Source organism: Megalobrama amblycephala, linkage group LG21 (assembly GCF_018812025.1).
Source record: "Megalobrama amblycephala isolate DHTTF-2021 linkage group LG21, ASM1881202v1, whole genome shotgun sequence".
Classification (NCBI taxonomy): domain Eukaryota; kingdom Metazoa; phylum Chordata; class Actinopteri; order Cypriniformes; family Xenocyprididae; genus Megalobrama; species Megalobrama amblycephala.
Window position 1 is genome coordinate 1685642 of NC_063064.1, and position 14357 is coordinate 1699998.

General features: G+C 37.2%; 1 protein-coding gene across 2 annotated transcripts in view; it reads right to left on the reverse strand.

Annotated features, from left to right (window-relative positions):
- The window catches only part of itga7 (integrin, alpha 7), a 39473-nt gene that overhangs the window by 18940 nt on the left and 6176 nt on the right, over positions 1–14357 (reverse strand). For both annotated transcript variants that reach the window (XM_048172491.1, XM_048172492.1), the window contains exons 2-9: positions 7808–7929; positions 7638–7717; positions 6353–6608; positions 2253–2354; positions 1820–2027; positions 1556–1749; positions 1027–1115; positions 9–136 (exon numbers count right to left, since the gene is read on the reverse strand). In XM_048172491.1, the coding sequence (XP_048028448.1) occupies positions 9–136; positions 1027–1115; positions 1556–1749; positions 1820–2027; positions 2253–2354; positions 6353–6608; positions 7638–7717; positions 7808–7929 (1179 nt within the window). The remainder of the gene's footprint in view (positions 1–8; positions 137–1026; positions 1116–1555; positions 1750–1819; positions 2028–2252; positions 2355–6352; positions 6609–7637; positions 7718–7807; positions 7930–14357) is intronic.

Consider the following 14357-nt stretch of genomic DNA (forward strand, 5'->3'; position numbering starts at 1 on the left):
GATCTCACCTGTAAAGCACAACCTGATCACTGAGGGAGCCGACGGCTAGATCTGGATAAAAATTCCCATCAACATCTAGTCCTCCAGATATGGAGTAGCCCAGTCGCTTGACTCCTACATTAAGCCCATCCAGAACCTTGATATGATGATAAATATAAATATATAAGTCAAAACACTGATGGCACTGCTGGTTGAATGTCTATGAATGTATTTAGAAACAGAACCTTGAACATGTTACTGAAAACTGTTTAGTTTCTGAATGAATCAGTAGATACGTTTACATGGACCCTAAGAATAAAGATGTCACACATAACCACGTCAATCGGAATGAATTGGCCAAATCTGATTAAAATTTCTTTGGGATTGTAAGGGGTGGTTTAAACCTTTTCTAATCCAATCAACAGGACATGTAAACACTTGATTGGACTGAAAACAGAAACTGGAAAGTACTGCACATGTGCAATGCCGTAGAGATGGTGCAATGACACGTGCAATGAGCTGTTTTTGTTGAATATAGTGTCATAAATGACTGTCGTGTCATTCTAAAGTTCTTCTTCCACTCAGAGTCTCTGAAGTGGAGCAGGACAACGTCCCACCAGTCCTTGTTTCGGACTCTCATCCACAGACACCTTGTTTTGCGTGCAGGAATTAAGGGGCGTTTTTACTGCAGACAGATATAAGATATGTGCTCATCGTCTCCTAATTAGGACCTGAAATAGATAAACATTAGTATGCACAAACAGCGAGAAGTGTGCGCATGTCAAAAAATCAATTCCGATTTGAAACTTGTGACATGTAAATGCGTACATCAACTCGATCACTTTATTTAGTGTTCATGTAAACGCTACGCTGAATTCAAAAAGCGAAACAAAAAGTGCCCATGTAAATGTATTTTCGAACAAATCAGTTGAATGAAGGATTCAATGACTCACTCATATATATGAATATCAAATGTTGTCTTAAAACAATCTAATGTGCCTAAGACTTTTCCAGTGTGTGTGTGTGTGTGTGTGAGAGAAGGTTTGCCTGCGAAGGTTTGGTATCAATGCCAGATGAAGTGCCGCGGTAAATAAAAACTTTCCCATCTCCATCAAACGGGGCTCCAACAGCAATGTCTGAAAACAAACACATTGACTAGATTTTAGAGAAAAAGATATACTGTATACACTAGAAGTGAGTAAACCTCTGTGTAATATTATTACAAAACGTGCAATTTTGAAGCCCAAAAAAGCACATCCATCCATCATAAAAGTAATCTATAAATATCCATATGTAATCCAAAAATATCCATATGTAAAACGTTACAAACTATAATCATTGGCTTCCAGCAACGCCCATATGTTTCAGTATTTTCAGTGTTTCAACAAAAGTGATTTATTACATTGTAACATTAATTGAACAATACTACCAAAGATTATTTTTGTTAATTTCAATATTGATTCAGCATCATAGTGTTTAAACATAGCATAAGTTGATTCACTGACATTACCATTGATTTTTTGTTGTCTAACCTGCTTTCTGATATACCATGAAGACGAAACACACTTGTTCTTACCTTCATAACCATCCCAGTCCAGATCTCCAGCACTGCTGACGGTCATCCCAAACATAGAGTCATACGTTCCGTTGAGTCGGATCGGTCGTGCCTTTTCCCAGTGGCTGGCTGGGTTCAGAAACACATACACCGCACCTCCAATCTCTGCCTTTCGGTCGAAGAAATTTGGAGCTCCCACTACAAGATCTGTCCAGCTGTAGATGAAATCATCCTGTTAAATATTGAGCACATCAGCTTTACACAGGGTCATGTAAAGGTTCTTACCCATCGCTGTTCAGATCAGCAGTGGCCACAGAATAACCGAAGGAGGAGGCCAGTTCCTCGCCCCACAGAATATGGTCCGGCATCAGCCGGTAGAAGCTGTCCTTCCGCAGCAGAACCACGGCTCCTCTGTGACTGGCTCGAGGAGCTCCGGCCACAAGTGTCAACTCAGACTTACTTATAAGACCTTTGGCTGAGTCTACAGAGAAACCTGTGAAGAGTAGAGACAGATTAATACCAACTGTGCATGTGATGATTATGCACCTGATTTTATATGATCTTGCATGGGATTGTGGTATATGAGCGTATTAGTGTTGTCAGGAAATCACTATGAGCAGTCAATACCAATACATTGGAGTTTGCAAATGAAAAACAATCTATTCAAATATAGAAAGAGTTAGTCCTCATTCAGCCATAATGTTCTTTGTCTACAAACCCAGGTAGCTGTTCTGAGAGACGTCCTTGATGGAGCTTTTGGACGGTTCCACAGTTTTGTAAACCAGAGCATCCTCAACAGGACTGGCCATAAATAACAGCCCTGAGCGTACAGACAGGAAGACCGATACAGCAAGAGAAGAGTTCAGATGATTTACAGAAGGAAAAAAAAAAAAATCCACATCAATTCATCAGAAGCAATTTTCCAGGGAAATAACCTAATAGCTGAAAATGTATGCCTTAACATACTGACCTACTCATAAGAAAACACTGAATTAATCCAATGTCCACACATCAGAAATTCTTTATATTTGTAGCCTATATGTGATCATTTGGTTACATTTCGATAGTCCACATTAGACATTCTACTAACTATGGTGACACATTGTTGTCACATACATAATATTTTTTTCTCTACTCAATTATGTCGAAATAATGAGATATTATGTCGTTAAAACAACATATTTTCTCATAATAACAGTTATGTTGTTAAAATGACATATTTTGAACATGACGTGTATGAAATATGCCTTTATCTGATCTATGATAGAGAATTTATACAGCCTAGATCAGTGCCTTTTTCACACTTCTGCGCTCGAAAAGCAGAAGCAAATAAAGAGTAAAATACCTTTCGATGCCTGTATCAATGGCAGTGCCCATAGTGTCACGATCACGTCTGTTCCTGTCACTTCCCGGACTACATTACCCATAATCCTCTCTGCCTATCACCTGCACTCACTCCACCAATCACTATCGCTAATCACCACACCCAGCTGCAGCTCATTACCAGGACTATAAAGTATAGTCACCTATACACCTCACTGCGAAGTCTTGTTTACTGTTGTAGCAATTCCGAGCATTTATACCCTGTCTGTCTGTTGTTACTGTTCCTGCCTGCTACCCGTTATCGACCCATTGCTGCCTGTCCTGACCCTTGCCTTGTCTGCCGTTCTGTGAATGATATCTGCCTGCCTCGATCTACTGCCTGTACCCTCACTACGATTCTGCCTGTCCCTTGCTGTTCCTGTTTGTTCCCGTTTGACCCTGCCTGTACGACCACGCTCACTGTTAATAAAACGCTGCATTTGGATCCCCTGCCTGAGTCTGCCTTCGTAACACATAGCATGAGATTGTTGTGATTTGGTGTACAGTTCATCACAGATACCTCATCTAAACCAAACGTTCTCAAACTTACAGTTGTGGCCAGAATTATTAGACCCCTTCATAAATATGATCAAAGATGACTCTAAAAATAAATCTGCATTGTTTATCCTTTTGATCTTTAATTCATAAAATTAGCAAAAATCTAACCTTTCATTGAAGGAAAAGAATAGAAAGTGGGGGGGAAATAAAATTATGAAATAAATGTTTTTCTCCAAAACACGTTGCCCACAATTATTAGCACCCTTTTATTCAATACTTTTTGCAACCTCCTTTTGCCAAGAGAACAGCTCTGAGTCTTCTTCTATAACGCCTGATGAGTTTGGAGAACACCTGAGAAGAGATCAGAGATCATTCCTTCATACAGAATCTCTCCAGATCCTTCAGATTCCAGCTCCATGTTGGTGCTTCTTCTCTTCAGTTCAATCCACTCATTTTCTTTAGGGTTCAGGTCAGGGGACTGGGATGGCCATGGCAGAAGCTTCATTTTGTGCTCAGTGACACATTTTTGTGCTGGTTTTGATGTTTGTTTTGGATCATTGTCCCGACGGATGATCCAACCACAGCCCATTATAAGATTTCTAGCAGAAGCGGTCAGGTTTTGATTTTTTATCTGTTGGTATTTGATAGAATCCATGATACCATGAATCTGAACAAGATGTCCAGGACCTCCAGCACAAAAATAGGCCCACAACATTAAAGATCCAGCAGTATATTTAACCGTGGGCATGGGGCACTTTTTATCCATGTGTGCACCAAACCCATCTGGTGGGTTTGCTGCCAAGAAGCTCTTGTTTTAGTTTCATCTGGCCATAGAAGCCGGTCCTGTTTGAAGTTCCAGTCTTGTCTGACAACTGAATATGTTGGAGATTGTTTCTGGATGAGAGCAGAGGATTTTTCTTGAAACCCTCCCGAACAACTTGTGGGGATGTAGGTGCTTTTGATAATTTTTTTTAGGCTTTCTGAGATTCAAGACTCAACTAATCTAAGCTGTGATCCTTGGAGAGTCTTTGGCCCCTTAAACATTAGGACGATTTAGACACTCGTCCTCTTCCAGGCAGATTTTCAAAATCTTTAGTTGATTGGAACTTCTCAATTATTGCCCTGATAGTGGAAATGGGGATTTTCAATGCTTTAGGTATTTTCTTACAGACACTTTCTATTTTGTGAAGCTCAACAATCTTTTGCTGCACATCAGAACTATATTCTTTGGTTTTACTCATTGTGAAGAATGATTAAGGGAATTTGGCCTTTGTGTTTCCTCATGTTTATATTCCTGTGGAACAGGAAGTCATGGCTGGACAATTTCATGTTCATGATCACCCCGGTGAGCTAAAAAAATTTAAATATGAATGGGAATATACTTCAGAGATATTTTACTCATAAAAAATTCTAGGGGTGCTAATAATTGTGGGCAACGTGTTTTGGAGAAAAACATTTATTTCTTAATGTTATTTTCCCCCCACTTTCAATTCTTTTCCTTCAATGAAAGGTTAGAGTTTTGCTAATTTTATGAATTAAAGATCAAAAGGATAAACAATGCAGATTTATTTTTAGAGTCATCTCTGATCATATTTAGGAAGGGGTCTAATAATTCTGGCCACAACTGTATAAAGTAGAAAGGACCCTCATAATAGCCTATAACAGTGATTAAACCCAAAGTCAGTGTGGGTGGGAGTAATGAACACAATATAATTGTTTTATTGGCATATATCCACATTAAACTCATTGAAAGTCTTTGGGATGTGCTGGAGTAGTCCAAAAATCAATGCACCTCTTGAATGTTGTGATGTTATTTCTATCAAGAAATGTATACATTTTTTGGTCAAGATATTGTATTGACAATGCAAGAGGCAAGGACTCTGTAAAGTCTCCTCCAGCACATCCCAAAGACTTTCAGTGAGTTTAAGGTCTGGACTCAGAGGTGCCAATTCATGTGTCCCAACCATTCTTTCACAATTTGAGTCCGATGAATCTTGACATTGTCATGCTGGAATGTTTGTTTAAAGGTCCCGTACTTCGTGATCCCATGTTTCAAACTTTAGTTAGTGTGTAATGTTGTTGTTAGAGTATAAATAAAATCTGTAAAATTTTAAAGCTCAAAGTTCAATGCCAAGCGAGATATTTTATTTAACAGAAGTCGCCTACATCGAACGGCCAGTTTGGACTACATCCCTCTACTTCCTTCTTTAATGACGTCACTAAAACAGTTTTTTGACTAACCTCCGCCCACAGGAATACACAAGAGTTGCGTTTGTAGAGTGTGTTTGTCGCCATGTCGTCGAAACGCTGTTATTTTCATCCCGCAGTCCAATCACCGGGTCTGATTCCGGCTCAAATTGATAGGGTAAAATTAAAGACATGTTTACAATAACACTGAGCGTGTGCATCTCCACGTTATGGTAAGAGGCGTGACCTTTCCGGGCACGGTGCGCTCAGAGCTGTCGAATCACAACACAGGAACCGCTGGCACAATCAGAACTCGTTACGTATTTCTGAAGGAGGGACTTCATAGAACAAGGAAGTCATCAGCCCGTTTTTATGACAGTGGAAACAGCGGTATACAGATAAGTAAATTATGTGAAAAATACTGTGTTTTTTTACACGCGAAACATGAACATGTTATATTGCACACTATAAACACAATCAAAGCTTCAAAAAAACATGAAAAACGGGACCTTTAAGAAATGAGAAGCTACACAATCCATCTTTTAGGGTTAAAAGAACTGTTGCCAAACATAGAAACATAATAATCGCAGCAATAATGATCCAGTCATGGACTATTTAAATATTTAAATATCTGCCTATTCAAATCCAAACAGCAACTTTTTTTTTTCTTTGGCCGGGTAGTGTAGTAGAATGTCTATAGTGGACTATCAAAATAAAACCTTAGCGATAATTTAAATGAGTGGTCCAATACATTTTTCTTAATCCCATTACCTTTCCAGTTGTATGTACCCGGTGCCCCAAACAGGATGTAGTTTTTGTCAGGTGTGAAACTAGCTGACAGGCCCTGCTGGCAGAATCCAAACTGCTCGTGTCCTTGAGGACGACCTTCACAAAACTTCCACTCTCCCCCGTCCAGATCATCTCTCTCAGTCAAATCCTCACTCAGCACATAACAGCGTCCGATCGGGTCACGTGTCTCAAACGTCTGGTTGACATGTTGTCTCTGCTCATAGAGGTGAGCACACGTCTGTGAGATGACATCAGAACAAAAACAGGACTCATTTGGTACACATGCTGCCACAATGACCTTGACCACGATTCTGATTTGATTTTAAAATCCGAACTTTAGCATTGACAGTCATTGTAAGGAAGCAGTGGTGGATGAAGTACTTGAGTTGCATTGAATTCCATCTTTCTTTAAATCCATGTCTTTTTATCTAGTCCCAGACTTGACTTGAATTCAGGTGATCTCAGAGCTAAATAATTTTTCACCAGTTCTGTTCCATCAATAATAATGTGTGCAAAGAACTGTGGGTGTTTTGAGGACATGGAGGATACACTTGATGCATGCTTCAAAATATTGCTGAATGAAGATGTGAAAAGAAGGCCGCCTTCCAAGGATCCTTCAAACTGTGACACCTTTGACAGAGCTTGGTGTGCAGCCTTACTAGCATGCAGCCTACCATTCGAGAAGCACCCAAATTGAATATTTCTCTACTATATAGTATGCGAAAGACAGTACGCCAAAAGAGTAGTATGTCCAAATACATAGCATTTGAAAAACAGTAGGCGAAAAGTCACTGGATGACCTTCCGGGCGAGATTCTGAAGTACACTTTGACTATCCCATGAGGCCATGGGAGAAGATTTATGAATGGAAGTAAAGTGACGCAATTGATGCTGGTAGGACACATGACAGTAAAAACATGGTGGATGTAGTACATCCCAATTTAATTCATACTACCCATATCCACACTATATAGAATGTACTTTTTTAACAATCGCGAATTAAGTTCAGATTTAAATGCAGTGCCTACTCAGTATGCGATTTCGGACACACCAAAAGTTTAGCTCCAACCCTAATCAATCACATCTTAACCAACTAATCAAGGTGTTCATGTTTACTTCAAAATAGCAAGCAGGATTGGAACTGATATCTGACTGTAAGTAGCAGGTTTGCTACCCCTGCTTAGACACTACTGATGTTATACACAGCCGATGACTGCTTCACATCAGATCTGTATGATCTACATGTGAAGGGTACGAAATATACTCACCACCACTTTTCCACCAATCCCCTGACTTTTGACTGTGACTCCCAACCACTGGTTGTCTTTGCTCTCTTGCTCCAGACTCACTTGAGAAAACAAGAAACATGTTTCCTTGAATGGACAGCGTAGCAGAGACAATACTTTAGTTCATCACATTAAAAAAATGAAGCTGTTACCACTTCCATCGATGTCCACTCGTTCACACTTCTCCGATGTAACCGGGCAGCGATACAGGGCACCGGGACGGCTGTTCTGCAAAGTTCCCAAACCTCGGGCCTGAGGAGCCCCAACCAATATCCTGTAGAGGAGGACTAACTCTTTAAATGCTGTTCTTAGATCAGTTAAAGTTACAGCATACATGAACAATAAATGGAAAAAAAAAATAATACACAATGCTATATCAATCAGAATAAGCAAATCTAAAAATGAGTCTTAAGATGTGATTTAAAAATTTAAAGACTAGAACTATAACATATGTCTCGAGGTAAGGTATTCCAAAGACTTGTACAACTAAAGCTCTACATCTCATGGTAGTGAAAAGTACAGAGTCATAGAAGCAGAAGACCTGAGAGATCGGGGTAAGCTTGATAGATGAATACACATGAAGATGTTCACGGTACTATGAAGGTGTTAGATTATGGAGAGCCTTACAAGTGAAAAGTAAAATCTTAAACTGAATTTGATACCTAACTGGACGTCAATGGAGCTGCCTTGTAACTGGAGTAATGTGCTCAATTAAAGGTGTTCATGTAATGGTCCAGGAGTGCATTTCCCAAACTATGGTCGCAAGTTCTGTCGTTACCAATAGAGTTCAATGGGACTTACGACCATGGTTCACCAACGATGCTTTCGGGAAACTCACCCCAGGCTGCTGAAGCTGGACCATTTCAAGTTTGTAAAGAAGTTTCTGTGAAACACCACTTAGAAGAGAATTACAATATACAAGATCCAACTAATGCATGAACAAGGACAGCAGTACTATTAGTGGAAAGAGATGGTCAAAGACGATTATTATTTCTCATATGATAATAAGCTGACCGTGTAATGTTATTTACATGTGCCTCAAAGGTAAAGTGCTGTCAAGGATGACACACAGACTCTTAACCTGAAGGGAAGGACAGATAACAGAATTGTCAATAGTCAGTTTGCAATTTTGATTTAGCGCCTACTAATAGAATTTCAGCTTTCTCACTGTTAGCATTAAAAAAAATTACATGTAAACCATGACTTAATTTCTGATAAGCAAAGCAAAAGAGATGAAGATGGTAACGTTGAATTAGGCTTTGAAGGCATATAGAGCTAGGTGTCATCATGCAGCATAACAAATTAAAGTTCATATACCGAATTTGCAAAACATTTGTCCTAAAGGCAATAGATAAATCATAAACAGAAGAGGGCCCAAAACTGAGCCCTGAGGCACGCCACTATGAATCTGAGTGGCAATCCAATTGATAACTTTAATTATGTTCACCAGATATAAACTTGCAATTTTGTTCTCAGAATTGCGTGATATAAAATCGCAATTGTGGGTTAAAAAGTCAGAATTGCGAGAAAAAAAGTCACAATTATCTTTTAAATTGTTTTGGAATAATTTCTTCATTTCTAAAGTCTGAGTGATATTTAGTTATACACAGGTTTCCTAGCAGAGGAAGCACAGGTGTAGAGAATCAATAAATGTTTTATTCATGAGTGTACAAGTGCATCTTTTATTTAAAATAAATGCTTTGCTTTAATTGTTAAATAAAGTGTTATGACGGGAGAGGGAAAAACCTACACATTTGCATGAGTTTTTGGACCCCACAGCCAATTTATACAGCCTTGTATGTAGCTTAAAATGCTTTCTGTGATCTGACGTTGTACACTGAAGATAGTTTTAATGTTGTAGACTCACCAGGTGTTTTTAAGCATTGTTTCGAATGGTAGTAGGCTGGTAAAACGAGTGGTTTAGAGTGAAAAAATAGCTGTGAGATTTGCCAGAGTTTGTAAGGTTCATGGCATTGTGTCTTAATACAAGGGTTTTGTATGAACCTGCATATATTGCACATCCTTTTCTGAGCCCCTGACTGTATTTAACAAGCTTTGTATTACTGAGTGGGAAAGAAAGCTGAAGATCTTTGAAGACAGAATGCAAGGGTCTAAGTCTTGCCCTTGGTTTTGTGTTCTGGCGCCTGGATGTGGTACAAGTGCTCCAAAAACTCTGGGAACTCATTAGCATGAAAAAGACTCTATGTGAAAGGCATCTAAATGGAGGACAATGAGCTGATCCTCCCCTCCTGCTGCATTTCAATATTTCTTTCAGCTGTACATTTACTGCTTCTCTCCTTTAATGCATTTTTGCATTCCTTTAGTAAAGGCTGTGATCTGTGTAGATGGGAAATAACACACACACACACACACACACACAATCTTTTTCATTCTTTGTCATACAGCAAGCACACAGAAACTAATAGATTTCTTCTACTGGACTTGAGTTTCTCAACGCAAACGTGACAATCTGTAACAGTTGTCGATGCACTGCTGGAATACATTAGTGAAAGGAAACCGTTTTAATTAGATCCAAAACAACATCAGAAGATGGTGAATGTTCTGAAGATCCAGATCAACATGACCTACAGTCTTCTACATCAGAAAATAAACTTGTCGCTGTGCCACCTGACCACTGCAGATTCATTTAGGCGTTGATACCCTAGTGAAAAAAGTATACTTTATTGTATTTTAAATATACTCCCTTTTTCTATAGTACACTGCAAATATACTAACAAAAAATGTACTATCATTAAATATATAAAAAGTATATTAGTATCATATTTTCACAATGCAACTTTTAACACACTTTAAAATAATTGTACTTTAGTATATTTTCTAAAAATATATTTTAGAAAAATATACTTGAAGTGTAAGTTCAGTTTATTTTTTAAAAGTGTATTTATTTGCACTTTATAAAAATATATTTGAGGTATATTTTAACAGTGTGTTGAAAATGATCATTGTAACAATGTACTGAAAGTATATTTAAAAAAATACATTATTTAATATCCTGAAGTTGTAGTGTATCTAATGTTAAATTTGAGTATATTTTTTAAGTTTACTTCTTAATCCTTGAAATTCATTATATTACTTGTGCTATTTATTTCAGTATGAATGCATTACAAGCCCATTTAGTATATGCAGTGTAGCCTATGCAATTTCCAAATATGTGTAAATGTTTATTAAGTTTACACTGGCAGAATCATTTTACAGTTGTACACACAAATCTATATTAAACAACACACCAGCAGCACAAGTAATGCGAAAAAATATGTTGAGTGGTTAAACTTAACGGAATTCAAATGTCTCTTCAACTTGGTCTGTGACCAATCAGATTTTGTTGCTCACTGCCTTCAGCCAATCAGAGCTGCTGACGTCACGGTCGTCGTCTGAATCCCCTCGCTCAGTCACTCATGTGAAGTATAATGTCGCAATGTATAATTTATTTAATAAAACACTGAAAGTGCAATACATCGCTCAATCTTGGGGATTCTGACCAGTTCAATCAAGTGACATCGCAGCCTGACCGTGATGGCGACGACAACCGGCTAATCTAATGGCCTATGTCAGTGGTTCTCAAACTTTTTAGCGTGGAGTACCCCCTGAAGGGATTCCCATCCTTCTGCGTACCCCCTCTCTTCCACTTTGACTGCAGTCACACCTTTTCCATTAAGGGACAATATTTGCCCCCTAAATTGATTTTTCCAGTGCATATTTTTACGTTTATGAATACCTTTATAAAATAAATAATGTTTTAAATAAAAAATGTTTAATAGAGAAATATGCAATGATGGTAAAACGAAGTGATACTTTTAAATATTAAACTAAAACTGCCAGTAGGTGGCAGCAAGTCACTGTTTTTATGAGTGAGTCATGGAGTCATTCATTCAGTAACGAAGCAAGTGGCTGTGAATGAATCATTGAATCATTGACTCTCACGATTCGTTCAAAGCCGCATTCGTGTGTTGTAGTTCTGCTCTGGTTTTCGTTAGAAATATTTTTTCGTTGCAAAATAGAGTAAATACTGACAGTACGGTGTTTAAAATGTACGTTTTGTTTTTTGACCTGTTGTATAATAATGCACGTTCGCAGTCATGTGGATATTTGGGTACAATTGCATTCTCCCTCGTTATCAACATTAAATACAAGAACTCACACAAGGTATGTTTTTGTATCGGAGTAAGTTTGAGTCTTAAATTAATATAAATCCACTATCTGTGTCTATATTTGTTCTTAATGCAAGTGCTAAATCCCCACTTTTACAAAGGTGCATTGTCGAGAACGGCAGTAATTTAGCGCGATTTAAGGCAGCAGATTCGGCACGCAATCTATCATATGCATGCTGCTTGTGTGGATGCAGTCATTTTAGACTGCAAAACATGAGGTAATTTGATTAAACGTAATGTATTTACGGCATTTTGCCAGTTAGAAATACATGCTCATTTTTAATATTAATTTAAGGTATGGTAGAGTTAAATTAACTACTCCGCATTTTGTTCGCGTACCCCCTTTTGTCACCTCGCGTACCCCAGTTTGAGAAACACTGGCCTACGCGATCCTGAAAGAACCGGAGAAAAGTGCTGATATTGGGAGGTGAGTTGTAGTCTACCAGTTAACAAACTTTATTGTATTTTCTTTACCAAACGGAGAGCGATATTTCGGCTTGATATCTCCTTTTTGAGTTTTTGTGTGGTGGTTTATGGCACATGTTTGTATGCAGCACCAAAACATTCATATGATTGGTCAAATCGGCCCGTATTCTGTACGATATTAATTCATAAAGTGTTTAATGCTTGACTATGTATCGAAAACAATATCAACATGCCATTCTGATACAGTTCCCTGCTGCTAATCCTCATTTACTGTTCAAAAATAGTATTGGTTCAATGTAGGATTTAGACTATTGTAAACGTGAATAAAGAGTTGAACATGCTGTCTTATATCTTTGATATATATTCTGTCAACAGATGCTGTTCTTCACGAGTCTCTGCGGTCATCAGTGCGCCATCAGACACAATGAGAAGCTCATCAGAACATGGAATATAATGTGTAATTTGTATTTGTGTATAGAGGGTCACCATGGTCCAATATTTTTTTTTCTTTAATGAAAAACATGGTAAGTTTTGCTGAATCTATATTAAGTTTAAATAAAAACCATTGGATTTGTCAATGAAATATGTCTCTTCATTAGTGATGTTCTTATATTTTATTTAATTTAGTGGCCTTGAAAACAAATGCATTCAACTTTGGGAAAATGTGTTAAACTGTATTTAAATAGTAGCACAACTGTATTGTGTGAGATTATGTAATTCAAAGTACAGTAGTCAACATTTGAAGTGGATCAAAAAAGTTAGGACAACTTTGATTAAAGGTTTTGATCCGCTTCAAATGTTGACTATATTATACAAAGGAGAAGTAATAACAAAGTGTATAGTTATTGACTGCAAAGTGTGTAATGTTTAATATTTGGAATAAGCCAAAGGTACTGAGCATACAGTATATACTATAATATATTCAGTGTATATTGCTTGTGTTTTGTAATGTACTTAAATCACAAATAAAGTGTACTTATAATACAAAGTGTACTCATAACAGAAATAAAGTATACTTATAACACAAATAAAAGTATACTTATAACAGAAATAAAGTATACTTATAATACAACGTATATTATAACAAAAAATATACTTTTAACACAAATGAAGTATACTTATAACACAAATTAAGTACACTTTAATATCACTAATCAAGCATGTAATTAGTCCCTACACAGACATACTTAAAGTGTACTAAGTATACTTGAAGTTGTTCCAATTTAGTACACATAAGTATACTAAATATACTTAAAGTTGTATTTTAATACTACTTAATTTCAACTTAAATATACTTGGTACAAAATTAGTTGTTTCAAAATAGCACACTTTAAATGAACTAATCATTAACACACTTGAAATATACTAATAATTAGTCTTGCTGCAAGTATACTTAGTATACTTTTTTTTCACTTGGGTAGTGTCTCCATAGAAATGCATAATTCCCAGTCTGAGGACGTAATCAGCTCTGAATAGAATGTGTTGTCATCACAAGCTTACAGTAATTATGACAGGGTGTGAACGCAGCATTAAGCCTTTGCCCCCTCCTGAAGCTTATGTTGCTCCTCATTTACTCTCGTTTAATAAATTCACTCTTTGCACTTTAAAAAGTATTTTGTTGTTTTGAAGCCTTGGGACTCCAGGGATCTTGTTGATAGGATCCCATTTTTATATATATATATATATTCAGTCAAAAAATTATTCAGACACTATATAATTTTTATATTTCTTTACTAGTGGATGCAGGACACTATAGTTCATTTATGTAAGTGAGGATAGTGAAATAAAGTAAACTGTGTCATATTATACCCAGTTTAACTCTGAGATCTTGTTATAATTTTAAACTATAGCACAAAAACTGTAATAATGAATGAAATTTCAAGCCGTCTGAATACATTTTGGTAAATATACTGTATATATATAAACATACTGTATGTGTGTATATATATATATATATATATATATATATATATATATATATATATATATATATATATGGTATTATTGGAAAGTGGTAGTGTTCCAAACTGCCATTAATATCAGCACAAAAACTGTGAGGCGGGAGCTTCGTGGAGTGGGTTTCCATGGCCGAGCAGCTGCATGCAAG